This window comes from Prunus persica, chromosome G5 (genome assembly GCF_000346465.2).
Source record: "Prunus persica cultivar Lovell chromosome G5, Prunus_persica_NCBIv2, whole genome shotgun sequence".
In the NCBI taxonomy this organism is placed as follows: domain Eukaryota; kingdom Viridiplantae; phylum Streptophyta; class Magnoliopsida; order Rosales; family Rosaceae; genus Prunus; species Prunus persica.
In genome coordinates this window covers 14850388-14876471 of record NC_034013.1, presented here as the reverse complement: position 1 = coordinate 14876471, position 26084 = coordinate 14850388, and the positions used below count along the sequence as shown (strand labels likewise).

Here is a 26084-nt window from a genome sequence, read left to right as displayed (position 1 = left end):
CAATCGGTAAAATAACATGCCGGACTATATGACAAGAGAATATTATCATATATATTTATATATATATTATATTATATTCAATGAAAGTCCATTATTCGAAACATCTCTGCAACTAAGGAGGAATCTGTCCACTTGAAGAGAAATAAAAAAAGTTGGAAAGGAATGTTTGCCTTTAGCTCATGAAAGAAGAAAGATGGCGCACTACTAAAGAAACCCAAAAGAACTTTGCATAAAGTTTTCCACTCAAAGCTTGCTTGGATTTTGTAGGCTTCAATTTGTTTTTCTTGCTTTTGCCCTTACCATGCAAGCTTCGTCTTAAAGCTCTTAAATTAAAAGCACTTGTATTAGCTTTTTCTTTTTCTTCCATTACTCTTCGCACTTAGCTTTTTACTGTAATCATTATAAAATTGATTTGTTTAATCATAATTATAAATTTGTTTAGTGAAAACAAACTCATTGTTTGCTTAATGGCAGTGGCGAGTGTTTAAAAGTGGTATGATTCTTACGACGTCGCGTATGAAGCTGTCTGCTTCTCACTTTAGTGACCAAGTAGTAAGCGGGAAACAAAACCTTTCCACGTGGCCTAATCCCCACAGCGCCAAAACGCGAAATTAAAGACTCCAAGTCCCCACAACCATCACTTCTAACTTTCTTTCTCTTTCTCTCCGTTTCTCAGTTCCCAAACGCACTTCTTCCCACTCAATAAAATCTTGAAAAGACAATAGGCGCCAATGGAACCCCAATCCCAAACCCAACCCCAACAACAAAACCAGAACCAGAAATCCAAGCCAAACATGAACAAGTCTTATTCGATGAACTCGGACGACTCGCCGCTCCGCTTCCACTCCCCGATCCGATCCGACGCCGGCGACCCGCCCGAAACTCCGCCCTACGAGTCTCCCGAGAACTCGCCAGAGAGGCGGGTGGACAACTCCAAGGCGATCATGGCCGTCGACAAGTTCACCCAGTACTCGCCGCTCCGGCCTCAGAAACCGCCGGAGAATGCTAAGGCGCCGTCTCCTGTGGTGGTGTACAACCGGTCGATGAGGGAGGACATGGCGCCGTCGGTGTCGAAGGTGGGGCCTGTCGTTGGAGCCAACGGCGGCGAAGACGTCGTCAACGGCGTCATTGGAGGTGGGAGATCGAGGGGGATAACTTCGACCCGGCCGAAGAGAGGAGATATGGTGAAGACGGCGGCGCTGGGGTTTAGAGTGAGCGAGGTGGTGCTGTGCTTGATTTCGTTCTCGGTTATGGCTGCTGATAAAACTCAGGGGTGGAGCGGCGACTCCTTCGATCGCTACAAGGAATACAGGTCTCTTCTGAATTTCAATTTCAATTTCAATTTCGACTTAATTTCCATTAAAATTTTCTCTTTTTCTGAAATTTTAATTTTGATTAGCTGAGTAAGTCAACCAATTAATTTTGATTTAAGCGCTTAAATCAATTCAAGCCGTTTGGTTGCTAAATGCCAAAAAAAAAAAATTTTCATTTTCCACTTAACATGAGTTAAATACAGTTAGACCTAAAGGACATTCATTAGAACATAAAAATTATATTTTCTTGTTGTCTGTTTTGCTTCAGTTTTTAAAATAGTGTTTGTTGCATATGTTTAGTTCGTTTGAGAAGCATTGTTAAATCCAATGTGCTCGTTTATTATATACTTAAATGGTTGCGTGAGTGAACATGTACAATGTGAATTGGCTTCTTGCAATTTCTATTTAGATTGTACTTTTGGAGATAATTTGATAGTGAAGTGAAGATTATTTGCTGCTGACTGCAGGTATTGCTTAGCTGTGAATGTTATTGCATTTGTATATGCTGCCTTTCAGGCTTATAATCTATCCTACCATCTAGTCACGCGGAAATATGTGATCCGCCACCATCTTCGTCGCCACTTCGATTTCTTCATGGATCAGGCAAGTTATGCAGCCCATCTGTTTATATGTTGATTTAACATTGGCTTGTAGAATTTTGATTTAGAAGGATATAAGCATTTGTTCAGGACTTGCAAACATGGCTAAGTTGGTCATGGACTCATGGCCTAATGCCTATTATTTCTCTCCTGGTTTCTGTTGTGATATAGGCTTCTGTGTTAAGACGATTCTGTTTTAAGATTTAGGGTTAGCAAGCAATCAGAAACTTGAATAGATTGGGTTGCCTCGGTTCAAGGGCAGCTAAAGATTTGTGTACTGATAAGCAATGCATTGTTTTGCTTGCTTTGTGGGTTCAATTTGCAGGTACTGGCATATCTTCTGATTTCAGCATCATCATCTGCAGCCACTCGGGTTGATGACTGGCAATCAAATTGGGGTAAAGACGAGTTCACGGAGATGGCCACTGCTTCGGTCAGCATGGCCTTCCTGGCTTTTGTTGCCTTTGCACTTAGCTCCCTCATCTCTGGTTACAATCTCTGTACCCATGACTCTGCATGACCGCAACTATAACCAGCCGCCCGTAGACTAAGTTTTCAATTTCTCATGTTGTGAGAAGATAATTATAGAATGTGAATGAAAAATTATTTTTTTGAATTTTGTTTGTACAGCTTCAAACAGCATGTTTTCCTCCCATAGCGATTCTACGGTCAGTGTATTCTGGCTCTTTAAATCTTTTATGGAGAGAGCATAGCTTATATATATGTTGTGGATTTTGTACAAGTTTGCAACTTCTAAGAAGAATAAAGTTCATCTTTGCCAACTGGGGTCTAGCTCGGTATAAGGGGTCTTGACTTGCAGATTGTGTGTGAGAAATTTCGTTCTTTTATAGTTTAGACAATCGCTTGTATTTAAAGAAAAAACCAAAAAGGTCCATCTTTATCTTGTTTTTGTTAGTGTTGGGCGGCCATTTGGCACAAAGGGCCTGCAAATTGCAATGAAGGGCTTGATAAATCATTTGGAGAGTTATAGGATCCATTTCTTTTTGGTTACATGGGTCGGAAACCCAAAATATAACTAAACAAGTATATACTTGGGCTTGAAATTGAATATCATTGGAGCCAGAAGAAAATTCCCAATTTTATTTATTTCTATTATAATTCATTATGGATCAGCCAATGTTGTCCTTGCTCTTGGGTTGTTTTGTTTCATTCAGCTTCTGAAGTTTATTGCAAGCAATGTCATTTGCTTGATGCTCTGTTGGACATATTCCCAAAGTCCTCCAAGCAAAAGATTGCCATAATTGTGTAACGCAAACATCAACCACGTTAGCTTTGTTCTCAAGAATGGTGAACTCTCACCATCAAACATTTACACACAACATATCAACATTTCTAGTTGGCCGTTGATTTCGACCGATCATATCTTAACCCAACAACCAACCTGAACTTTTTCATGCAAGTGTTCCTAGCTAGGGTTGGTGTGCTCTAACCTTTTTGGGTATATATATTTCGGACAGTCCACATGACACGTCCTCTCTCACATGCTAATTGATGCTTATCCAAACCCTAAAAAAATAAAATCAAGCCAATAACTTCAACCCCTATAATTCGATATACGAAGTTATCCCATTGTTAATTAAAAGTATTAATTTTTTAAAATTATATTTAAAAATATAATTTAATTGACAATCTAATAACGTAACATATGACGGCATGCGACGATAATAGGAGATAGAATGAAAAGAGTTGAAGGGAAGGGGTTCACGTGGGATCCTCCATCAGCCATGTTGATGCAGTGCACAAAACGGAACTAGATGACAAACATTCCCTCTCAGATCCGTCTTTTTCTAACGAAGCAGTCAACCTCCCTCAATCTATCATCTTCTTCTCCCCTTCACATTCGCTTGTCCATCTCCATCTTCATCTCCATGCATGCACATCATCATCAAATCTCAGCCCTCCGATCCATAAAACCCCACCAATAAATCCAAATCTCATCTCATGCAACCCTAATAATATCATCACATACCCATCAAAACAATTTCGTCCGTCTATAATATAATATAATATAATATATGCTTATACTTTACACCACCCAAACTTTGTCATTTGTGATAATTAATTAATTATATATTCTAATTATAATCTAATTAGTCACACCAACCATAATTAGTACGGCCTAAGGATATATTCTGTACCACAAGTTTTGGCTAAATTATGGAATCTGAGCTGGTACGTACTACATAACATGGACACGTGGTATTTTAATTTCATCAATGTTTCCAAGGTACGGATCGCATGTGCACCACCCCAAATTTGTGCTACAAAAAAGCTTAAAATAAAAATAAATAAATAAATAAATAAAAGGGGCCCCCCTTTGATTCTTTTCAATAAAATAAATAATTAAGATGTTATCTCTTTTCGATACCGTGATGTGCTAATATACAATTAATATGAAATCACTTTGGAATTTTGACCCTTGACAATGAGTTGACACCTAAAATACACTCAAGGGTTGTTGAATTAATATTTTATTATACAGATTGAATTATGTGTATAGTTATCTAGAAGATTCCAACTCCTGATTAGAAAACCAACCTAATTAACAATATCTTAACTGATACTGAAAATTAATCATGAATCAGTTGTACAGCATGCCAACCTACCAATTAATGCAGAGATGATCTTCAATGGAAGGTAGATCTTGATGATAATCTTCTAAACCCACAAAATAATTAATACATCATCAGCCAACATAACAACACCACTAATTAATTATAATGCAAATGATGGTCTAAATTATTCTAACATAATTTAATCTGTAAGAAAAGGAATTCAAAGTGCAAGACGAGATAGACTCATATTTATGATTAATTAACCTAATTCACGTAATTTTAAACATAATATAGTAATGTATCATATGGCATATATGATATATGGGTGAGCAAGGAATTTGTCTCCAACATGTTTTTAATATTGAAGCCTTGTTGTATGGATTCAAATGAGTTGGGATATCATGTCACATAAATGAATGATAACAAATTAATTTGTTTTTTGGGGTGATATAATTAGACTTTGTTTTGATTGGAAATGGATCCACCCACCAGACACATTCGGACCCAGCCAAGTTGTAAACTGTAAGGAAGTCGGATCCCAACATTGAAATGGTTGCAGGCTTTGTAGCCTTGTACCTTGTGTGGGTGCAGTTTTAGCTGTACCTCTTTGTCTGTGTCAACCTAGACAGAGTTGGCTAGCTAGGTCATGGTCGGCGTGCACCGTACGAGCTTTACAAGCGGGTGGGTTTTATTTCTTTGTTTTGTTTCTCATTTTAAAATTATTTAAACAGAAAAAATAGGACAAAGCTCGTCGATAATAATTAGAAAAAAAAAATAAAAAAAGGGAAGAGAGAGAGAGAGAGAGACCGTATACGGAAGAGGACCATACGGCTTATCCGACACACCCACGGATCGCTCTGTGTGGGCATAGGACCCACCTGCTTTTCAGCCATAACGTTACTCCTCCTCGGTCTCTCTCTCTTCTATTTATGTTGTAACGTGTCCCTTTCGAATGAAATGACTAATATGCCCTTCTGTGAAATTTCGAGGGACCGAACTAGCCTTGGAGTTGGCGCGTAGTTGTTCATGGTTGTGTTGTCGAAGCTCATTTTTTATTTTGACGTTTGGGTGACATCTTGTGTTTCTTTTACCATAAAAGAACTAATCATTGATATTTGAATGAGGAAATACAAAATGGATGAATACTATTTTTATTTTTTATGTTGGATGATATTTTGTGTTTCTTTTATTAAAAATAACTAATCATTTGTTTTTAAATAAAGGAATACAAAATGGATGAATTCTAGTTTCTTACTTTTTGTATCATAATAGGAGATACATTTTAAATTTGCTCAACAATTCTCGAGTGATCTTCTTCAAAACTTCAATGATAAAAATAATTTATTCTTTTAAAATTAATTAAAATTCAACCCTAATGCATTACTTTGATAAAATTAAGCATAAGTAAAGTAATCCAATCTCACCAAGACTTTGTTTTTAAAGTAAATTTTGCCTCCTCACGTATCCTACGGTCACTCTTCTAAAACACCAAAAGACATAAATTACTACTTTGTGTTGAACTTTGTATATTGGTAAAAGTTATTGAGGGACAACGATTTGAGAATAAAATGGTAACTTATGTGTAGTCATCATAAGTTGATGACAACATAAAAAAAATAATTATGGTCAATACATTATCAATTAGTAATCTTTTCCTCTAAATTTATAAACAAACAAATTACTAATGAGTAATGCTACTAACTTTAAAATAAACTTCAACATTTTGCAATCGATTATGTTTCACTTATTCATATGAATCCAATATCACCCCTTAATTTTTATTTATATTTTTAAAACCAAGGATATTATCACTAAAATGTGGAAAAAAAAGAAAGAAAGAAAAGTTTTTGGGTTTTGTAGAGAATGCGTTACCGGCCTTCGAACCCAAGAACACTAGGTGGTTAGTGCAAGGGCAGGTTGAAGGCCAGTTTTGGGGTCTTTTAGTTTGCTCATTCCAAAGAGTAAAAGGGGGATAGGCATGCAAGGAAGACAACTCAAAAAGTCTAAAAGGCAAAGAGGTAAAAATGAGAAGAGGAGGGTAAAAAAGGAAATTCAGATAGGTAGAGGTCATAATCAACAAGGATCCAGTTTGTCCCCTCAGAAGTGGATCTTCGCACGTTAGGAATGGTGTTTGTAGAGAAGCTGTGAGTTTTATGGGGGGAGAGAGAGAGAGAGAGAGATGAGAGAAGAAGAGCCAGCTCCTTCATTGCATATGCTTTCACTGCTCCAACAACAACAACAACCCATTTCAACTTAACTCAACCGACTCATTCTCCTCTCTCTCTCTCTACAGTCTTCCCCTGTTTTTGTTTGTTAGCTTCGCATTATTACAAGCTCTCAACTTTTTCTCATTTAGTTTCTCTTTAACTATTATAGCCTTCACCACCTCAGGTTTTTCTTTTCACTTTGCAATACCCATGTGTGGTTTTGGCCTTGGAAACTCAAAAACCTTCGTTTTAGAACTACTTTTTTCCATTCAAATGGTGGTTTTCTCTGTTTCCTTGAGTTCTTTTTGTCTGAATATATAGATTTGAGATTTTTGAACAAAGACTCCTCCTTTTGGCCAAAAACATGTTTATTGGCATGAAAAAAATGAACTTTATTCTCAGCTTCTGCTTCATCAAACCATTCTGTACTTTGATTTTGTAGTTCTATCTGAAAAGTTTTTAAAATTGTGCAAGAAAATCGATGATTTCGAAATGTAGGTTTATGAGGAAAAATAATACTTTAAGCTTGCAAGTTGTACTTGTTTCCGTAGTGGGTCATCTTGAAATTCAAGATTTGCACGAAATTTGGAGGCTTTTTGTGACTTGAAGAGTCCGAAAGGGGTTGAGATTTTATGGTTTTGATGAGTATTGGCTCTGACCCATGAAGAATTTTCACTGGTTTAAGCAGATTTCCAACAATGGCAAACCTGAGAGGAGGCTCTCTCTTGGAGAGTACAACAGGGCAGTGTCATGGTCAAAGTATTTGGTGTCTTCAGGGGCTGAGATTAAGGGTGAAGGGGAGGAGGAGTGGAGTGCTGACATGTCCCAATTGTACATTGGGTGTAAATTTGCTTCAGGGAGACACAGTAGGATTTACAGAGGGGTTTATAAGCAGAGGGATGTGGCAATTAAGCTCATAAGCCAGCCTGAGGAGGATGAAGGCTTGGCTGTTTTGCTTGAGAAGCAGTTCACTTCTGAGGTGGCTTTGCTCTTTCGGCTGCACCATCCAAATATCATCTCTGTAAGCTCTGTTTCCACAATGGTTAATGGTTAATGGTTATGCTCTCTCTCTCTCTCTCTCTCTCTCTCTCTCTCTCTCTCTCGTTAGGTTATGGTGTTGTTGCTTGCCTTTTCAGCTCTGTAGAAAAGAAGAATGTGGTCCTGGTTTATGTTTTGTTGGTCAATGGACATGCACTTTTTCAATTTTCCTGCTTCTGCTTAATTTTGTAATCTTTGGTCTATTGAAAACCAAAGATCCTTCCCCAGTTCCTTGATGCCTTTTAAGTTTAACCTTGCACGCTAAGATTTTTCTGAAAGAAAGCAATAGAAAAAGCTTCTGCATAATGTTAGAGAGATGCTCATCTCCTGAGGCATATGCACGAGTCATCGTTGAGTCATTGATTGATTGTTACAGATTCCCTGCTTAAGAGCTTTCCATCTTAATAAATTCTATTAGGCTGAGTATGTTTTTTTGATATTTGGGTTGGCAGTGTGGAGAAACTATTTGCATCTCTTACCTGTCTTATTGGTATCACATATATTCTGGAAAATTGGAATCAGTCCTCTTAACTTGTTGATGTTGGAACGGTAGCTGTCCCTTTGTGCTCTCTGACCTTCGTGTACCAATTTTATTCTGCAGTTTGTTGCAGCTTGTAAGAAACCTCCTGTTTTCTGCATTATCACTGAGTATTTGTGCGGGGGATCGTTGAGAAAATATCTACATCAGCAGGAGCCACATTCTGTTCCACTCAGCCTAGTTGTGAAGCTAGCCCTCGACATTGCACGTGGGATGCAATATCTCCATTCTCAAAGTATACTTCATAGGGATCTCAAGTCAGAAAATCTATTGCTAGGGGAAGATATGTCTGTGAAAGTTGCAGATTTTGGCATCTCATGCTTAGAATCACAGTGCGGCAGTGCAAAGGGATTCACGGGCACTTACCGTTGGATGGCACCTGAAATGATCAAAGAGAAACACCATACGAAGAAAGTTGATGTTTACAGTTTTGGCATAGTTCTTTGGGAGCTTTTAACAGCATTGACACCATTTGACAACATGACTCCTGAACAGGCTGCATTTGCAGTATCACAGAAGGTATTTTCCGTAACAAGACCTATTAGTTATCATTATCAATGAAACATTGATACAGACTTGTGATATTTGATTGTAGCAAGCATAAGTGTACACGTTTAAAATGATGCTAATGTATCCATTATTGAGATATTGGAATCTTGAGTAATAGGATATGAAGACTGTTACAAAAGCATAGAAACAGAGAATGATAGTGTTTAGTAAGGTACAAATTTAAAAACACAGTTTCTAATTGCCACCTTCTATGAGCTTCTAATTGGTAGACTGACTGCTCGAATAGCTCTCATGTGTAGTGATGTTTTTGAGAAGTAGTCTTTCTGCGTGCCTTAAAAAACTCTTAAATATCAGTCCTTCCACTTGACAACAATAGATAGAAGTCTTGAATTTCCATGTAGTAAAAGTAAATATGCCATATTGGAAATTACAATTTGTCAGCTATCCTTTTGAGGTTCTAGCCTTCTTGATGCATCTACTAGACCTGTATCTTTCTCACATGCATCATAAGTGGGGTGAGCGACAATCATTTATATGCTTGTCCTTGTATTATCCAGATCATGTGGGGGCCTGCTGCTTTGGCCATCCTTATCCAAGCAGGAAATGATATCCTCCCAAATCGAAGAATTATATTAAATCCTATAGCTTTTTCGTTGTTGATAAGATATGTTAAAGCACTGATAAGCATGCACTAATACAGGTACACATCCGAAGGATGTTGTGGAGAGTAACTTCATCATTTTCTTAATCACCTTCTACCAAAAAGAAGCACACTGATATCTAACATTTCTGTTTCAGTTTTTGCCGTCAACGTCTTGCACCTGTTTATGAGTTTGTGGAACAAATGGAAACTTTATCTGTTAAAGCTGTTTGAATTCACATCACACTTGCCACCTTGCATTCACACTTGCCACTCCTGTAAACTGGTTTTGTTGCTATGCTTGAAACTTTTTAACATGAAGCTGATGTGTTTTGGAGTCGCACGTCTCCTTTTGGTTTAGAAACGCCTGGAATGTAATGCACTTGGCTGTGCTTATGATTCCCACAAAAGGTCTAGTGCTTTGTGTAAACAATGAACCACATGAAACTTTTTAACATGAAGCTGATGTGTTTTGGAGTCGCACGTCACCTTTTGGTTTAGGAACACCTGGAATGTAATGCACTTGGCTGTTCTTATGATTCCCATAAAACGTCTAGTGCTTTGTGTAAACAATGAACCACATGAAAGAGTAAAATGTGCTGGAAATTATTGCAAATGTCAGAATCTTGTGGTTTACAGCTACAACTTGTCATTCCAGTCTGGTTGCAGGAAACTGGAAAGAGAAGGGGAACATGAGATTAGAAATGAAGATGAGATTAGTCTTAACATATCAGAAGCTGCATTAATTATTTGAAACTTTGTCGGGTTGATGTGGTTTTTTATTTATTTATATGAATCCTGCACTAGTCAAACGAATATGCTGTGATCTTCTATGTGTAGTTATATCTGCTGAATTTTGTGCAGAATGCAAGACCCCCTTTGCCATCCACATGCCCGACGGCATTCAGTCGTCTCATCAGCAGATGCTGGTCAACTCATCCAGACAAGCGACCTCATTTCGATGAGATAGTTCACATATTGGAAAGTTATGCAGAGTCCCTTGAGCAAGACCCAGATTTTTTCTCATCTTACAAGCCTCCTTCAGATCACACCCTTTTGCGATGCTTTCCAAAATGGATCGGTCGCCATAGATCCGCTTCTTGAAAATCTAGGGAAATTTTTTTCTTGAATCAAGTGATTGATGTTGAATGTACCATATGCTTTTCTTGTCAAGGTTCCCATCCTCATACAATTACGATTGTGAACCTCTCTTTCTGTCCTGTTAACTTTCTATCTTTGAATATATTGGAATGAAAGCACTACTTTTTAATTGGTGTTTTAACTTTTAACCCAGCTACTTTAACATCATCTATGATTGATTTACAATAATGCAACATATTCATCGTGCTTTCTTATCTGTTCTACCCAAATTTGATGTGAAATATGGTGAATAAGACAATCAATAGAAACTTCTAAAACCAGTGCCTCTCCATCATTCCTGATGCACTGCCGCTCTTGGGACAGTTTTGGCATGTGTAGATTGGGCAAAACTTTGGTAGCCAAATTTATTGTATGTCGTTGGTTATAAAATCATCTCTCCTACAATAGTATGTGAACTTCACATGCATGTCCCAATATGTGCATACACAAATTGAATTGTTCTTTCAATATCAATTGCCTCTTCGTTTAATGGTACTTCTCTTCTAAAAATCAGAAGATGTTGCAAATTCAAATCTCATTTTACTCGTTGATCATAAAAAGAAAATTGTTCACCCAATGTTTTCTTTCACTTCAATATACAATTTGAATTACTAATCTTATAAAATTGTGATTACTAATCTTACAAAATGATATTGAAGGAGGAGGGCAATCGAATACAAGATTGCTGGTGCATGGGTAAGCTCCATACAAATTGAAGAAAAGGGCAGTCCAAGTCCAATGACAAAATAGATAATTTAAGCGATCTTATCCCAAAAGGAGACCAAAAAATCCTGGCCCAACATCCAATGGTAGACCTGATGATAAGATATGTGGATTATCAAAGTAAATCCGCCCGGCCCAATATTAAATTAATTTGAAGTCATCTAGGTACCCAATTTATAGATTATTTGTGACACAATAACTCAAGCGACAGTTTGGCCGAGTGGTCTAAGGCGCCAGATTTAGGCTCTGGTCCGAAAGGGCGTGGGTTCAAATCCCACAGCTGTCATTCTTTTTGGTGTTTTTTTTTCTCTTTCTGTTTGTGTTTTTAACAAAATTATAAGTGGTTCATTGTTGGCTTACCTAACAAACAAATAACGATATCATCAAAGTTTAAACAAACTAAGGGGTTTTAGCCTTTATGAAACTCCAACCAATACCAATGGATCAAGGTGAAAAAAAAAAACTCATAAAAACATGTGTAATTAATAAAGAATTGGGTCCAATTTTTGTTAGGTTAATGTTAGAGGGAGAAGATGGAGTGAAGTGAGAACCTTTGTGTGTGTATCTAATAATACTTGTTCCAAAAAGGACAGAAAAATGTAAAGAGATTCCCATATGGTTGGTTGTAATGATAAGATAAACAAGAGATCACTTTCTACTTACTACTAGGTGGTCCAAGTCTCCAAGGTGTTGAATATTTTGACCCATGAGTGGTTGAGTAGGTTTGGCTTTGGTTCTTTTTTTTTTGGTCAAAATTGGCTTTGGTTCTTGTGGGATAATTGTCTCTTGCTTTGTAACAAGCCCCATTTGGGGGGTATTATTATAGAACTTTTTTGCATCAATCAAAACCTAGAGCATTGTGAAGCTCGTTTACCCCAATGATTATTTCAAAAGCTAATGCACCTTCACTTCCCCCAATTTGTCTCCTCACGAGATTATTGTAGCTTTTGGGCATCTTAAATTCCTAAAGCTACCCTCATTGAGGAGAGATGGTGCTTTGATGGTTGTTTGAGTATCTGGAGGAAGCTAGTAGTTATGCTCTTTTTCTTTATCCCTTCTCGAATTAGAGGCAGTTTTGCCGATTGTTGGGTCTAATTTGGCACTGATTTTTCTTGATGTTTATGTTATGTATGTTTTATTTGGTTCGCTTCTAGTGAGTTGGTTTCATTGTATTTTATTTGGCTCATTATATCTGGCGTTTGTGCTTGAATTGTAATCCTAATTAAGGTTGGAACCCTCCTTATCCAAAGGACTTGGATACTTTCAATTCTCTGAAGTTGAATACGTTTATAAATAAATTGTCATATTTTTCTCTTGAGTGAGTTCAATACCTTCAAGCAATCCAATTCCAATTTCTTTTATATTCCAACTTTTGGGGATGAAGTAGTTGAAGTGTATCATCACCCATAAGTGAACCCAAATGTTCTTTGCTCCCCATAAAGATAAGGTGAAGCCTACTTAGAGGTATGGCCCTTGCTCATGGCTATTTATTGCTTCATGTGCTATAGTAGTTTTTCATTCAATGCACTGTTCACGAATGCAAACAAATTAAAACAAATTAAAGCAAATTCAGGACCAACATTGTCAAATGTGTGAAGAAGAGGCCAATACATCAAGTTGAGGTCAAAGAAGAAGGTGAATTCCACCAACTACCACACACTCCGGCAATTTCTAAGTTACTAATTACCATAGAATTTACGTCACTAAAATTTTAAACTCTTGAGTTGGCTCCTTCTTTAATGGCAAAAACTATATCATCAGCGTAGCGCACATATCTAATTCTCGTTTCTTTACTCATAAAGTCTTGCGTCTATCTCATTGATTTTCGATTTTACATATGTCGAGCATACTATATTACTCACATTGACACAATTCAATGAAGATCATTATTGTATAAATTTCTCGTATTGTACCGACATGTTAGCACCAGCTTGGTGATCAAGTTGAGAAGAAGAAAAGTAACTTCAAGAATAACGACCCTCTGTCCGCAAAAAACCTACATCCCACCCAAAAAACTAAAAGAAAAAGTAAAAATCAATACAGAAATAGGAAAATAAAACACCGCCCATTTCTCATTGTCTTTCAAAGGGCATAACTGTCTTTGGACGCCAATAAACCACATCAGAACGCCACGTGGAAAGCTTCAGTTTAAATTAGAGTCCCGGAAAAGAACAAAACAAATCGGAATTTCGGCAGTTGCAGGACGCGCGGGTGGGTGGGGAAGATTTCGCCTTCTCTCTTCCGCTTCGATATTCCAAAGTCTGCAACTTTCAACAATTTTCTTTTTAATTCCATTTTTTAAAGATTAAATCTTTTTTCTTTTGACATTTCCCCATTTTGCCTCTACCTCTGTCTTCTTCATCTTATTCACCCCCCACCATAAAAAAGATAAATTATTTTGATATTTCCTCCATTACCTTATATATATACGCATTTTTATTGAGACCCTGATAACACAATCCCTTTGGCGTCGTTTTGTCATGGTAGATTGATTGTTCAGGTATGGCTATCCATTTCTTCTTTGTGTATGTTGTTGTTTCAGCTCAACCCATTATATGTTTTCCCTTTTGGTATGTTTTTGGATTACTTTCAGGGGTCAACTGCACAAGAACGTGATGTTATTGTTGATGGGTTCGTGTTGTTTATCCATGTTATTGGTTTTAATCGTTGTCATGTTTCAATTCGGTGATGGGTTGTATGTAAAACGTATTTATTTTGGTTGATTGTTTGTACTTGTTTGTAAAGATCTGATGAGGGCACTTTCAGCTATTGTTCATTGTTTCCTTTCATTTGCAAATATAAATTTTGCATTTTTGTAGGTTATTACTTCATATGTTCCTCAAGTTTATGGGTGAACATACAAATTTTCAAAAGCATATTTCTGAAATTCCCAGACATGAATTTTTTTGGATATTGTTAATGCATTTTGCTTTCTGTTCAAGGTTATTTCAATATCTGTCAACTGTAGATTTGTGTAGTATGTATGCATTTGAACTCTGCTAAAGTTATCTGCTTCGGTTTTTTGGATTTGTTTATAACAGTTGTTTCATATTTTCCTTTTCCTTTTTGAATGAAACATTTGTTGCAGATAAGTTATTTGATATAGAGATTTTGTTGATTTGGGTACGTCGAGATGCCTGGAATTGTTGAAGAGGTTGTATATGAATCGAATGGAAATTCCATGCCTAATAAGGAAAACCCAGCTCTAAATGGCTTCCCAAAGGGTACTATGAGTCAGCAAAGTCCTGGGAGTACAGGACCTGATCGTCCAGTTGATGGGGTGGTTGACACCTCAATTGAGCAGCTTTATGAGAATGTGTGCGATATGCAGAGTTCTGATCAGTCACCCTCAAGACGTAGTTTTCGATCGGATGGTGAGGAGTCTAGGATTGATTCGGAGTTACACCATCTTGTTGGAGGAGAGATGAGAGAGGTGGAGATAATGGAAGAGGAAGTTCTACAAAAGCCAGCGTATGATTCTCGTAGTGATTCAAGTTTTAAGAAGGAAGCTTCATCCTTGGATAGAAAACCAGTAAAGATGGATAAATCTGCAAGTACAAAATCCACTTCTTCAGGGAACTCTAAGAAAGTTGCTCACTTGCAGGTGGACACTGAAACTTCATCAAAACCAGTGTTGAAGGGAAGAAGTCCTGATAAACCTCCCATTTATGGGGTTAGTGATAAGAATCCACAAAAACAACATGCAGGACCCACTTCTGTGAAGAAACGCAGGAATGCATCTTCAGGAGGGTCAAAGTTGCAGATTGGAACTGAGGATGTGGCTGAATCAGGATTAAACAATCCGGATCTTGGGCCGTTTTTGCTTAAGCAAGCTAGGGATTTGATTTCTTCAGGGGATAATCCCCAGAAGGCTCTTGAATTAGCTCTTCGAGCTGCAAAATCGTTTGAATTATCTTCAAATGGGAAACCCTGTTTAGAGCTAGTAATGTGTTTGCATGTTACATCGGCGATTTACTGTAGCTTAGGCCAGTACAGTAAGGCAATTCCTGTTCTCGAGCGCTCAATTGAGATTTCAGCTATTGAGGAAGACCAAAATCATGCCCTTGCTAAATTTGCTGGCCACATGCAGTTGGGTGATACTTATGCTATGCTGGGCCAACTTGAGAATTCAATTATGCATTACACAAGTGGATTGGAAATCCAAAGACAAGTTTTGGGAGAAACAGATGTACGAGTGGGTGAGACTTGTCGGTATCTGGCTGAAGCTCATGTTCAAGCGCTGCAATTTGATGAGGCTCAGAGGCTTTGCCAGATGTCTCTTGACAGTCATAAAGAGAATGGTTCCCCAGCTTCTCTGGAAGAGGCAGCAGATAGGAGACTGATGGGTCTTATATGTGAAACGAAGGGAGATCATGAAGCTGCTCTTGAGCACCTTGTTTTAGCCAGCATGGCTATGGTTGCAAATGGCCAGGAAGTGGAGGTGGCTTCTGTCGATTGCAGCATTGGAGACACGTACTTATCTTTGTCTCGGTATGATGAAGCTACTTTTGCTTATCAGAAGGCACTGACTGTGTTCAAGACCACCAAAGGAGAGAACCATCCATCTGTTGGTTCAGTCTTTATCCGTCTGGCTGATTTGTATAACAGGACCGGGAAAGTTAGAGAATCAAAATCATACTGTGAGAATGCCCTTAGAATTTATGAAAAGCCCATGCCTGGAGTCCCTCCTGAGGAAATGGCAAGTGGTCTCACAGATGTTTCTGCTATATATGAATCAATGAATGACCTTGAGCAGGCAGTCAAGTTGCTACAGAAGGCGTTAAAAATATACAATGATGCCCCTGGTCAGCAAAGCACAATTGCCGGGATTGAAGCTCAAATGGGGGTCATGTACTACATGTTGGGGAATTATTCGGAGTCTTACGACTCCTTTAAAAGTGCGATTTCAAAGCTCCGTGCAACTGGAGAGAAGAAAACTGCCTTTTTCGGAATTGTTCTTAACCAAATGGGGCTTGCTTGTGTACAACGTTATTCCATAAATGAGGCTCAAGAATTCTTCGAAGAAGCCAGGACTGTCTTGGAACATGAGTGTGGGCGGTATCACCCTGATACACTTGGGGTTTATAGCAATCTTGCTGGCACTTATGATGCAACTGGCAGGTATCGTCAATCTTTATCTTGTCCCACCACCAGTGTCATCTTCAATCTTCATTATGCATGCTTTTGTTCTTCTCTTGGTAATCCTGTTTTTTCAAATGATCAATTGGGTTTCCACTTGCTTTATTTTCTTATTTTCATTTGTCCATGCTAGGTGGTAGTGATACAATTCTGAATGTAAGGGCTGATATCTGTTTCTTGTTCCTTTTTCTTATGCTGAAAGCCTGACAAGTTTAACATATGCAGCCCTTCCTTTCCTTTTTGGACTTTTTGTTGAAAACCAAGTTGTTAGAACATTGTTCTGACGGACTATTTGGAGAAAAAGAACTCGCTAAGCTGTAGAAGTTTTTGTAATTTATTGCTCTTTAGTCTTTTGGAAGAGACAATTTTTGGTTGGATGCAAAAATTATTGCTAATTAGGCATCTTGAGTGAGACAGTTTACAAATTATCTTGTTATTAACCCAGGTTGGAGGATGCAATTGAAATCTTGGAGTACGTCGTTGAGATGAGAGAAGAAAAACTTGGGACAGCTAATCCTGATGTAGATGATGAGAAAAGAAGGTTGGCTGAGTTATTGAAAGAAGCAGGCAGAGTTCGGAGCAGAAAAGCCAGATCACTAGAGAACCTCCTTGATGCCAACTCCCACAGTATAAGCAATGATGGTGTTAAGGTATGAAAAGAACGGCAATATTTGGGAAACAGGATGTAATATAGGACATATTTAAGAAGAAAAAGATAGAAAAACCCAAGAATGAAGAAGAAACAGTCGTTGGGTGTGTTGATAAGATTCTTGTTATGTAGGGTGCATGAAATAAACTGAGGCTGGGGTTTTGGTTATATTATTAACTTATAATATACTGTATTGGCCGAAGTTTATATTATTTTGTGTCACACTATTTATGTAATTGGATGTACCAAGATTGGTACCAAATTCATCATCATTTGTAATACGACATTCAAGAATCATAGATTTGTTTAACACTGCTACAGTCTGAAGATTTATCTTTTGATGTATCCAATTATTCAGGATCTATGATGACATAAAATTTGGGACCCCAGTTGCAACTTGCAAGCCAATAATTTGATAATCTTGAAAAATAGATCTCTGGTGTTGGTGAGCAGTTGCTTTTTGCAATCTAGTGTCTACCTTTTATATGTTTAATGCAATTATTGTACTTTTGGAGCAAAAAAATTATGATTTTAGATTGTTGTCAAGAAATGTCAACGGTTTGCTGTCAAGATCCCAGGTTTGCATTGAGAGAAACTCTCATACAACGAGGATAGCACTTTTTGCTATTCCCGATCAATAACACGATGACATGTAAGATAATTTTTCCACGTGTCATTGCGTTATTGGCTGGTGATAGCAAAACAGTGCTATCCCCGTTATAAGCAAGTTTTTTTGAGTTTGCATCTGCCAACAGCAAAAGGGCAGAAAGTGATGAGATTTGTGAGGGCAAATCTACTCACCTCTTGTATAGTTTCTCAAGAAAAAATAGCTAGATTTGTGAACCTAAAGCCACCAAGAAACTCCAACTCATACTGCTAGCTGTGATTTGTTCTCCATCACAACAGACAACTTAACATTACATTTAAGAGAGGTGGATAGTTAACTTTGGTGGACCACTGCCTTGGTTTTCATTGCATGCAGGAGTTCTTCTTCTCTCTCTCTCTCTCTCTCTCCCTTTTTTTTAGAGGGCTTGACATCATTTTGGTGACAATGTGTTATACAGCATTAAACTATCTGGAAAAGATTCGACATAAAAATGTTGTGAAATTAGGTATTGGGTATGTGCCTAGGTTGATGTTGTGTTACATCCAATCCAGCCAGGTGTTTAGGTTAGACAAGATTTGAAAATTAATCTTTGGTGGGTCAATCGCTCTTTATGGTTGGGGGGTATACCATTGAAGTCAGTGTGGCCCACTCCCACCCCAGCAGTAGGGTGGGGGATGCCTCTCCCTTTGTCTCCAGGCAATTCCTTTCTGTACTGGTCCTACTGGAGATTGTCACGACCGGTTATAACTTCCATTTTTTCAGGCTTATGTTTCTCGGTCCATGCTTCTGTTTCTTATTAAACTATGGCCAAGCACTTAAAAAAGTGTATTTTAAATGGCTTCTAGAACACACTGGTATCTGTGGGCTGCACCTTTCCAATCTGCGGTCTGCACATAATGACAACTTAACTGCTTAACAATTGTCATTGATAATTTTATATGCACAGTAAAGTACACTTCACCTAATGACAAAGAATGCTTAATGCTCTATGTACAATGTTGCAGGTGATTTGTTTAATTTGCCTTCCCTCCGGTGGCTGGGAACACACATCAAAGTTTTCACATAAATAAACGCATTCTTGAGAATATTTGGAAAATTAATCTCATAAACACCCAATTCAGAAAACTATTTCAGCTCCAAAAGGCTGCACTAGATCTTTAGGAACAAGTCTTCAACCCACAGGTTGGGATGTACCATCACTAACCACTCCAATTGAGAAAGCATCAACCACTGCTATAGCGGTTGAGAAACACCTAACATGAAGCAACAATGAGAACTGAACGCTGCCCTGCAGTTGAAGCAAATAGACTTGTTAGCGGTTCTTGAACTCCAATCTATTAACTAAGATGCAACTTAAGTTTCAAGCTTTCAACTGAGAGATCTCCTTCAACTTCCCCTCCCACATCCCCCACTCGATCCCACAAAAGAAAGAAAAACTTTTACCTTGTTTCCTCAGCACATGGTTCATTTCATTTCCATCTCTTCTCAGTTTGCTGAACCATAACATAATTGGATGGCGTGGCGCCACTTGCTGCAACTGGCCAAACTGCTGGCTGCAAAACAATGTCACCAAATACCCACTTAGAGACCAGACTCAAGCATCCTTGAGAAAGTAAAAAAAATTCCTAAAATCTTTGGGATCATAACGTTTTTTGTTTAAAAATACAATTAAATCCCAAAACTTACTCTGGAAATGCTCCCAAAATAGAGGTCAATCAGTTGCAAAGATAGATGAATGGCTCTGACTAATAATTTCATTGCTGGAATGTAGGCCATTGAATGGGAATTATCTCAATCCTCCTCAATCACTCCAAACAGTAAATCGGTTCCTCTCTATTAAAAGCAACATGGGTTAACAATTGACTGAGAATGATCCAATCATCATTTCGGTTGAAACTTTTTGGTTATTCTTTCTACTTGCCACTGAATACAGCAAATCGTCGTCTTTAAATGATATAAGATTTTCATTACTAACCTCATCAAGCCCAACACTTACAGTCAATGGTTGAGGAATATATCCTGCCTTCCTTATTTCACTTGTTAAACTTTCAATTATTGTATATATCTCGTCGGACTGATTATGAGACTGATCACCTGCAGTAAATATGTGAACATTACTATCCACTTCAATCCAACTACAGCCAGGCGTCTTCTTGAGTCCCATGCCTCTGATGTCTGATCTAATCCTAGTAACTTCATTCCATTTCCCATAATCTTCATACAAGTTTGCAAGAAGGGTACGGTAACCGATACTAGTAGGATCAAGTTCAAAGATATGATCAGCGACAATTTCTGCCAGTCTTTCATCACCATGAATTTTGCATGATCCGAGCAATGATCCCCATATACGATCATCTGGGACACAAGGCATTGTCAAAATAATATCATATGCATGGCTAAGATGCCCAGCTCGGCCTAAAAGATCAACCATGCAGGTGTACTGTTCAAGTTGAGGTTCAATTTTGTAATCTTGAACCATACGTTTAAAATATTTCAATCCCTCTTCAACCCTCCCTGCATGACTGCATGCGGACAATAGAGCTGTAAAAGTGGCATGGTCAGGCTTCATTCCTGCTGTTTCCATTCTTTCGAATAAACCAAATGTTTCATCCGCATGGCCATGCATTCCTAACCCCAAAAGAATTGAATTCCATGATACTTCATTTCTTTCAGGCATTTTCTCAAATATAGCCCATGAGCTACTTATGTCTCCACATTTTGCATAAGTAGTTATTAGAGAATTGCTCACAAGAATATTGGACTCAAAGTCTTTTCGTAACAGGTAACCATGAACCTCCTTGCACAACATCATGACTGACAACTGAGCACAAACTGACAGAATACTTGCAATTGTCACAGCATTGGGTCTAACTTTTTCAAATTGCATGTCAAGGAACGCCTTTAAAGCTTCATCTAGACACTCATTCTGAGTATATCCAGATATCAAGGCATTCCATGATACCAAATCTCTAGCTGGTAGTCTATAAAAGACTTTTTGAGCTAACTCGATGTCTTTGCATTTAGCATACATATCAACCAAGGCACCACCAACAAAAACATCTGAATCAAACCCCAATTTTACTACTAGTCCATGGATTTCCACGCCTCTAGTCTTAGCAGTCAAGGAAGAACAGGCTCGTAGAACAGCCAAGATTATGACAGAATCGACAAACCCATATTCTAATATATAGCTATGGAACAGGTTCAATGCCTCATCAGGACGACTACTTTGAGCAAAATTTGAAATGATAGCTCCCCACATGACCATGTTACGATTTAGAGATCTTTGGAAGATTTCAAGACCAGCCTTGCTATCACCGCATTTAAAATACATGTCCATGAGAGCAGTTTCGACTCTAGCATCATTGTTCAATTGAATGCCAAAACAGAATTTATGCATTTGCCTTCCGAATGCTAAATCCAACATCTGAGAGCACAAAACTATAACGGCAACCATTGTGGAAGTATCTGGTGACAACCCAATTGACAACATCTCTAGGAAAACCTCCACTGCGTGTGACAAACACCCATTAAAGACATAACCCGAGATCATCACATTCCATATGACTGGATTCCCTCTGATCGACTCTTCATTAATAATGCTCCTAAAAACATATTCCGCATTCTTCACATCCCCACATTTCATGTACATATCGATTAACCCACTAACCAAGAACTGATCAGTATCTATCTCCCTTTTCATAACAAACCCATGAAGTTCTCTTCCATGAACTAAAGACTGAACTGAAGAGCAGGACGTGAGAGCTGAAAGGCAAGCTACCCGATTCGGCAACACCCAGTGATCATGGATCATTCGACTAAACATTCTCAACGAACCCATGTAATCTCCCGAATGACAGAGGCCAGATATCATTGTATTCCATGAAACCAAATCCCTCTTACACATTTTCTCAAACATCTGAACTGCATCCTCAATTGCTCCGTATTTCCAATAAACACCCAAAAGAGAATTGACATCATAAACATCATCTAAAACTCCTAATTTCAACACATGCCCATGAATCTCCCTAGCCTTGCCTACATCAGAAAACCCCCCAAAGGCCTTAATCAAACACGGAAAGAATCGAAATTCCTCAACAGGCAAACCAAATTCAAGCATTTTAACATAAAGCGTTATTGCATCTTCGCAATTCCCATCCTCCACATACTCCTTAATCAGCTGACCAGCCGACAAAACTTCGTCTAGGGAAGAATCCCTCGAAAGTCCGCGTCCAAAAATTGATTTCCGAGATGGGTTTTGCAGGAATTGTACTTTAGAACAAAAAGTATGAAACTTGGAGCTAAAAGATACCAGGCAAGGCTTACTTGCACCCCTGAGCTTGTACTGTAATGCCTCGGATGGTCTTAACGGGTTGTGCTGGTGCAGGCCATGACCGTAAGTATGAACCGAGTAGAAGTCTAGTGGTCTAGCAACTGCCATTCTCTCTGGTCCCAAGGTCCCAGAACCTCACCGGAACGGAAGAAACACTTCCACGAGAACGAGGACTCAAACTGAAAATGTTATCCGGCGCGAAACGATGTCGTGCAAAGGCGGGGAATTTGATGTGAACTGTACGTAAATACGGCGTCGTTGTTATTTAGGGCTTATAATTGGTTATTGAATGACTTAAATACCCTTCGCGGGACAATCTTGCCGCTACGTTGTCTTCTTCCTTCTACTCAAAGCCTACAGAGCTCAAAAAATCTTCTAATCGCCGACAACTCGTCAAAAACTCGCACGATTCCGTAATTGAATGGCAGAAAAAGCGACCGGTTCGCCGGCGAGCTTCGTCGACCAATCAGTAGTAAGAACTTATCTTCCTATTTTCCCTCCGGTAATTGTTTCTTTTTCGTTTATGTGATTTTCAATTTCTTGTTGTTCAGGTTCCAGGCGATGTGGTTCTTGACCTCACCAGCATGGCTAACCAGACTATCAAGCTCGGCGGTGGTCTTCGCCAGGTCTCTCTCTCTCTCTGGTGACTGTAAGGAGACATATGGCTGTCAATATCTCCATTATATACTTTTTAAAATTAAAAATTAAAAATTTCAGGATTGTGATGCAATAGCTGCGATGAAGGCTGGGACTTTGAAGTTTTCAAAGCCAAACAAATATTGGGTCGAAACCTCTCAGAAAAGGGTATGCGTGTTTCCCTCCACATTCACTATTTTAAAAACAAAAATCTTTCATTTGTTTTTCATGTGCGTTGAAATTTTAATTTTGGTGGTTTGTGCAGTATGTGCCTTGTGCGGGGGACTCTGTTCTTGGAATTGTGGCTGACTCTAAAGCAGATGTAAGAGCTTGAATGTGTCCTTATTGCATTGGGTGATTATTGATTCATTGGTGCCAGCTTCTTGCTCATGAATTTGTTTTGTTTTTCCTTGTTTGGGTTTAGAATTTTCTGGTGGACATCAAGGGACCTACAATTGCATTTTTGCCTGTGCTTGCTTTCGAAGGAGGAACCAGGAGAAACATACCAAAGTTTGAGGTTTGTATACATTTAAGTTGCGTCTATATATTTATTGCCAGGTTGCTCATATCATTGAATATGTATACTGGAAACATGAGTATTTGAAGAAAAAAACTAAAGCATCGTTATCTCTCTGCAATGCGCCTATGCAGCCTCATCTACTAGACCAGTTATTACTCCCAAGAAAAAAAAGTTATTTATATATATGAGGGAGATTGAGGGAGCTTTTATGAGCATTAAGTTTGTCTTGATCTTATTGTTGGTGACTGGTTTTAACTTCCTGCAACTTAAATGATCTTCAAAGTCATGTCAAAGAAAAATGTGTGAAAATGGTTCTATAAATTATTTGAAAGACTTTATGACAAATTTACAGAAAATAGATTTTTTGTTTTTTGGGGTGAGGTTGGGGAAGGAGCACGTCTGTATTGAGACGTATTAATTTCATTGTTGTAATTTTGGTCCTTTGCGTGATAGCTATTTATTCTCTTTTAACTTCAAATTTAGTTTTTTTTTTTCTGCAATCCTTTACCATGGCTAATCAGTTACTTGACAGGTGGGTACATTGCTTTATGTCCGGGTAGTGAAGGCAAACCCGGGCATGAATCCTGAGTTATCATGCATTGATGGTTGGTTTTCTATCTTTTCTTTTTCATTTTGGGACATGCTTTATATGTCAATACGTGTGCCTTGTGTTTTAGTTCTTGTAAATGTTGCTTCATTGGATTTCTGTGATTATTTCTTGACTATGATTGAAAGTTTTGTGTAATCTCTAGCCAGTGGAAAAGCAGCAGAGTATGGCCCCCTTAAGGATGGCTACATGTTTGAATGTTCAACTGGCCTTTCAAAAATGTGAGATGTAGTTCCCCTTGCTATGATATGTAAGAAGTGCTTAGGGGATAGATACTGCTGTTGTCTAAGCACATGGTCAATGCATAAAACAGAGGGTTTTCTTTCTTCTATTTTAAAATTAACCAGTCATCCGGTTTTCAGGCTGCTGAGCTCACCAAGATGTCCAGTTCTGGAGGCGCTTGGGAAGAATATTTCCTTTGAAACAGCAATTGGTTTAAATGGCCGTGTTTGGGTATACTTCTTAATGGCCTTTTTCAATTTTATTTTTGTGAAAATTATTCTTTCTTAATTGGTTGTAAACAGTTCCTATTATCTTCGTTGTAGCTAATTTCTTTGCTTTCACCATCAATAGAAAAACCTATTCAAACTAAGATCATTGCTTGCTCAGCTTGATTTCCCTTTATTGGGTCTTGGCTGAACGTAATTCTCAGTAGGGACATTTTCATTGTCGTAGACTTGTTTTCTAAAACTCCTTTTCCATTTGAAACATAATTCCTTCTAATACCAATTGTTTTAAATTCTTCTTAACTTCCAGGTCAATGCTGGTTCACCATCTACGGTGACCGTTGTTGCTAATGCAATTATGAACGCGGAATCTCTGAGTGGGGTGCAGCAGAGAATTATGGTGGATAAACTAATTCAGAATTTGAAGTTATCAAGTTAGTCCATCACGTTATGATTCAAATTCCTATCTTAATTGTCTGCATGTTTCTGTATCATTTTGTTTCAACGCTGTCATGATATGAAACTAACTTTCTTTTATGCTTTTTGTGTAGCATGACCATTCAAGAAGTGCAAGCTTTGTAGCGGTCAAACTCCTTCTGTTACACACAAGGCGTTTTTTCATGAAGGTTAAAGAAGACACCGGAATCCAGTGATCACAATCTCGTATGCTAAAATGATCTTTAGGAAAAGCCTTCTAAACCAGTTAAGATGTATAGGAACTATGTCTTAACTCCAAATTTTGTTAATTAGCTTTAGAGCTTAGAAGTATGCTGTTTATTTAAGCGGCAGATTTCATCATGTAAATTGAGAATGTGCCTATGTATTTTGTATTCTCAAATGCAATTCGACTTGTGCCACATTATTCAAATGTTACAGCTTACGAAGCTACAATGAAACTCTTGTTTCTTTACCCCAGTTTCAATGTGACAACACATTGCTGACTAGCGATGTACACCATCATGTCCCTGAATTTGGGTGACAGAACTATACTGTACATATTGAAAACTGCACTTGGGTCCCACTTAATTTGCTGTTTTGACGACAAAGCCACCGCTTTTTTGTCAGTTTGGTAGAAATTGGGCAAGCAACAATGATATCTTAGTTTCACCCTTTTCTTTCTTAAATGGTTCTGTACACTTATAGGTAATAAATTTTGAAGCTCAGGTTGCAGCCGATTAACAAGCTCAAAAGCCAAGTTATCTACTCCCGGCATAGCTTGATAACGGGTCTATTACCGGTTGTATACAATCATGTACATATCTCTCTCATCACGTTACTGGCTATGGACCAATACAATCACGAAATGATAGAGACATAAACATAGTTGTATACATCCGATTCTACCAAAGATTCACCACATTCTGAATCATGTTGCTTATTACTTTGTGCTCAGCTCGTGCACTATCAAGATTCTCAGGGCTTTTGCTGCACTAGTAAGACTTTGGAGATGAGAGGAAAATGATCACGGACTGGTTCAGCAATGGATCAATCCAGTCCACACACGTGGCAAACAGAGAGAAGCTCCACCATTTTCTGAATGATGCATTAAATGCAACTGCTTCACTCACATGTATGTAAAAAGGTCTCAGTGATTATGGACCTCTGGTAAATTGCTAGTCTCATTGATTGCTGTTTTTGTTGTATTTAGGTTCCGAAGGTTCTCACTGTGCCTGTAGCCCACAAAGACAGTGATTCATAATTAAGCTTCCAAAAGTACAGACCCCAGTTTGTGAAGTCTCACTCTCACTCAGACCAAAACTGGATCTTGCATTGCCTTCCTGATTTTCTGTATCTGATCACTCTGTCATTTTCTTATTTTTTAAATTTGATCGCAGAGATTTCTGCTGACTTATAATGGCTTAG

General features: G+C 38.2%; 5 protein-coding genes and 1 non-coding gene across 7 annotated transcripts; 5 read left to right on the top strand and 1 right to left on the bottom strand.

The window, feature by feature from the left end:
* Window positions 576-2710, top strand: LOC18776183 (CASP-like protein 4A3). The gene is made up of 3 exons (XM_007209335.2): window positions 576-1312; window positions 1781-1916; window positions 2238-2710. The coding sequence occupies exons 1-3, from the start codon at window positions 732-734 to the stop codon at window positions 2430-2432; spliced, it is 912 nt and encodes a 303-aa protein (XP_007209397.1). The 5' UTR covers window positions 576-731; the 3' UTR covers window positions 2433-2710.
* On the top strand, window positions 6530-10703 carry LOC18778101 (serine/threonine-protein kinase HT1). Its single transcript, XM_007209255.2, has 3 exons — window positions 6530-7716; window positions 8335-8790; window positions 10286-10703. The coding sequence occupies exons 1-3, from the start codon at window positions 7357-7359 to the stop codon at window positions 10523-10525; spliced, it is 1056 nt and encodes a 351-aa protein (XP_007209317.1). The 5' UTR covers window positions 6530-7356; the 3' UTR covers window positions 10526-10703.
* Window positions 11491-11570, top strand: TRNAL-UAG. Its single transcript has one exon. It is a non-coding gene; the product is annotated as a tRNA-Leu (tRNA).
* Window positions 13447-17422, top strand: LOC18777151 (protein KINESIN LIGHT CHAIN-RELATED 3). The gene is made up of 3 exons (XM_007211234.2): window positions 13447-13784; window positions 14373-16405; window positions 16869-17422. The coding sequence occupies exons 2-3, from the start codon at window positions 14418-14420 to the stop codon at window positions 17077-17079; spliced, it is 2199 nt and encodes a 732-aa protein (XP_007211296.1). The 5' UTR covers window positions 13447-13784; window positions 14373-14417; the 3' UTR covers window positions 17080-17422.
* LOC18776378 (putative pentatricopeptide repeat-containing protein At3g01580) lies at window positions 18577-22243 on the bottom strand. 2 transcript variants are annotated; one of them, XM_020564461.1, is made up of 4 exons: window positions 19655-22243; window positions 19366-19512; window positions 19123-19232; window positions 18577-18967 (listed from the first exon to the last, which is right to left on the bottom strand). In XM_020564461.1, exons 1-2 carry the CDS (start codon window positions 22118-22120, stop codon window positions 19471-19473), a joined length of 2508 nt encoding a protein of 835 aa, XP_020420050.1. In that variant the 5' UTR covers window positions 22121-22243; the 3' UTR covers window positions 18577-18967; window positions 19123-19232; window positions 19366-19470. The 2 variants fall into 2 exon arrangements, with proteins under 2 accessions (XP_020420050.1, XP_020420049.1); XM_020564460.1 differs by having other exon boundaries at window positions 19366-22243.
* Window positions 22310-25215, top strand: LOC18776408 (putative exosome complex component rrp40). Its single transcript, XM_007209463.2, has 10 exons — window positions 22310-22484; window positions 22564-22638; window positions 22730-22816; window positions 22914-22970; window positions 23073-23165; window positions 23701-23773; window positions 23921-23996; window positions 24138-24228; window positions 24532-24655; window positions 24773-25215. The coding sequence occupies exons 1-10, from the start codon at window positions 22434-22436 to the stop codon at window positions 24775-24777; spliced, it is 732 nt and encodes a 243-aa protein (XP_007209525.2). The 5' UTR covers window positions 22310-22433; the 3' UTR covers window positions 24778-25215.

What these genes read in the sequence shown, in the direction of transcription:
- LOC18777151 (XM_007211234.2), top strand. Translation starts at nt 14,418, where the DNA reads ATGCCTGGAATTGTTGAAGAGGTTGTATATGAATCGAATGGAAATTCC. An exon ending in ACTTATGATGCAACTGGCAG is followed by an intron (nt 16,406 to 16,868) that starts GTATCGTCAATC and finishes TTATTAACCCAG; the next exon opens with GTTGGAGGATGCAATTGAAA.
- LOC18776183 (XM_007209335.2), top strand. Translation starts at nt 732, where the DNA reads ATGGAACCCCAATCCCAAACCCAACCCCAACAACAAAACCAGAACCAG. An exon ending in GATCGCTACAAGGAATACAG is followed by an intron (nt 1,313 to 1,780) that starts GTCTCTTCTGAA and finishes TGCTGACTGCAG; the next exon opens with GTATTGCTTAGCTGTGAATG. An exon ending in TCGATTTCTTCATGGATCAG is followed by an intron (nt 1,917 to 2,237) that starts GCAAGTTATGCA and finishes TTCAATTTGCAG; the next exon opens with GTACTGGCATATCTTCTGAT.
- LOC18778101 (XM_007209255.2), top strand. Translation starts at nt 7,357, where the DNA reads ATGAAGAATTTTCACTGGTTTAAGCAGATTTCCAACAATGGCAAACCT. An exon ending in ACCATCCAAATATCATCTCT is followed by an intron (nt 7,717 to 8,334) that starts GTAAGCTCTGTT and finishes TTTATTCTGCAG; the next exon opens with TTTGTTGCAGCTTGTAAGAA. An exon ending in CATTTGCAGTATCACAGAAG is followed by an intron (nt 8,791 to 10,285) that starts GTATTTTCCGTA and finishes AATTTTGTGCAG; the next exon opens with AATGCAAGACCCCCTTTGCC.
- LOC18776378 (XM_020564460.1), bottom strand. Translation starts at nt 22,120, where the DNA reads ATGGCAGTTGCTAGACCACTAGACTTCTACTCGGTTCATACTTACGGT.
- LOC18776408 (XM_007209463.2), top strand. Translation starts at nt 22,434, where the DNA reads ATGGCAGAAAAAGCGACCGGTTCGCCGGCGAGCTTCGTCGACCAATCA. An exon ending in TCGAAACCTCTCAGAAAAGG is followed by an intron (nt 22,817 to 22,913) that starts GTATGCGTGTTT and finishes TGGTTTGTGCAG; the next exon opens with TATGTGCCTTGTGCGGGGGA. An exon ending in GAAACATACCAAAGTTTGAG is followed by an intron (nt 23,166 to 23,700) that starts GTTTGTATACAT and finishes GTTACTTGACAG; the next exon opens with GTGGGTACATTGCTTTATGT.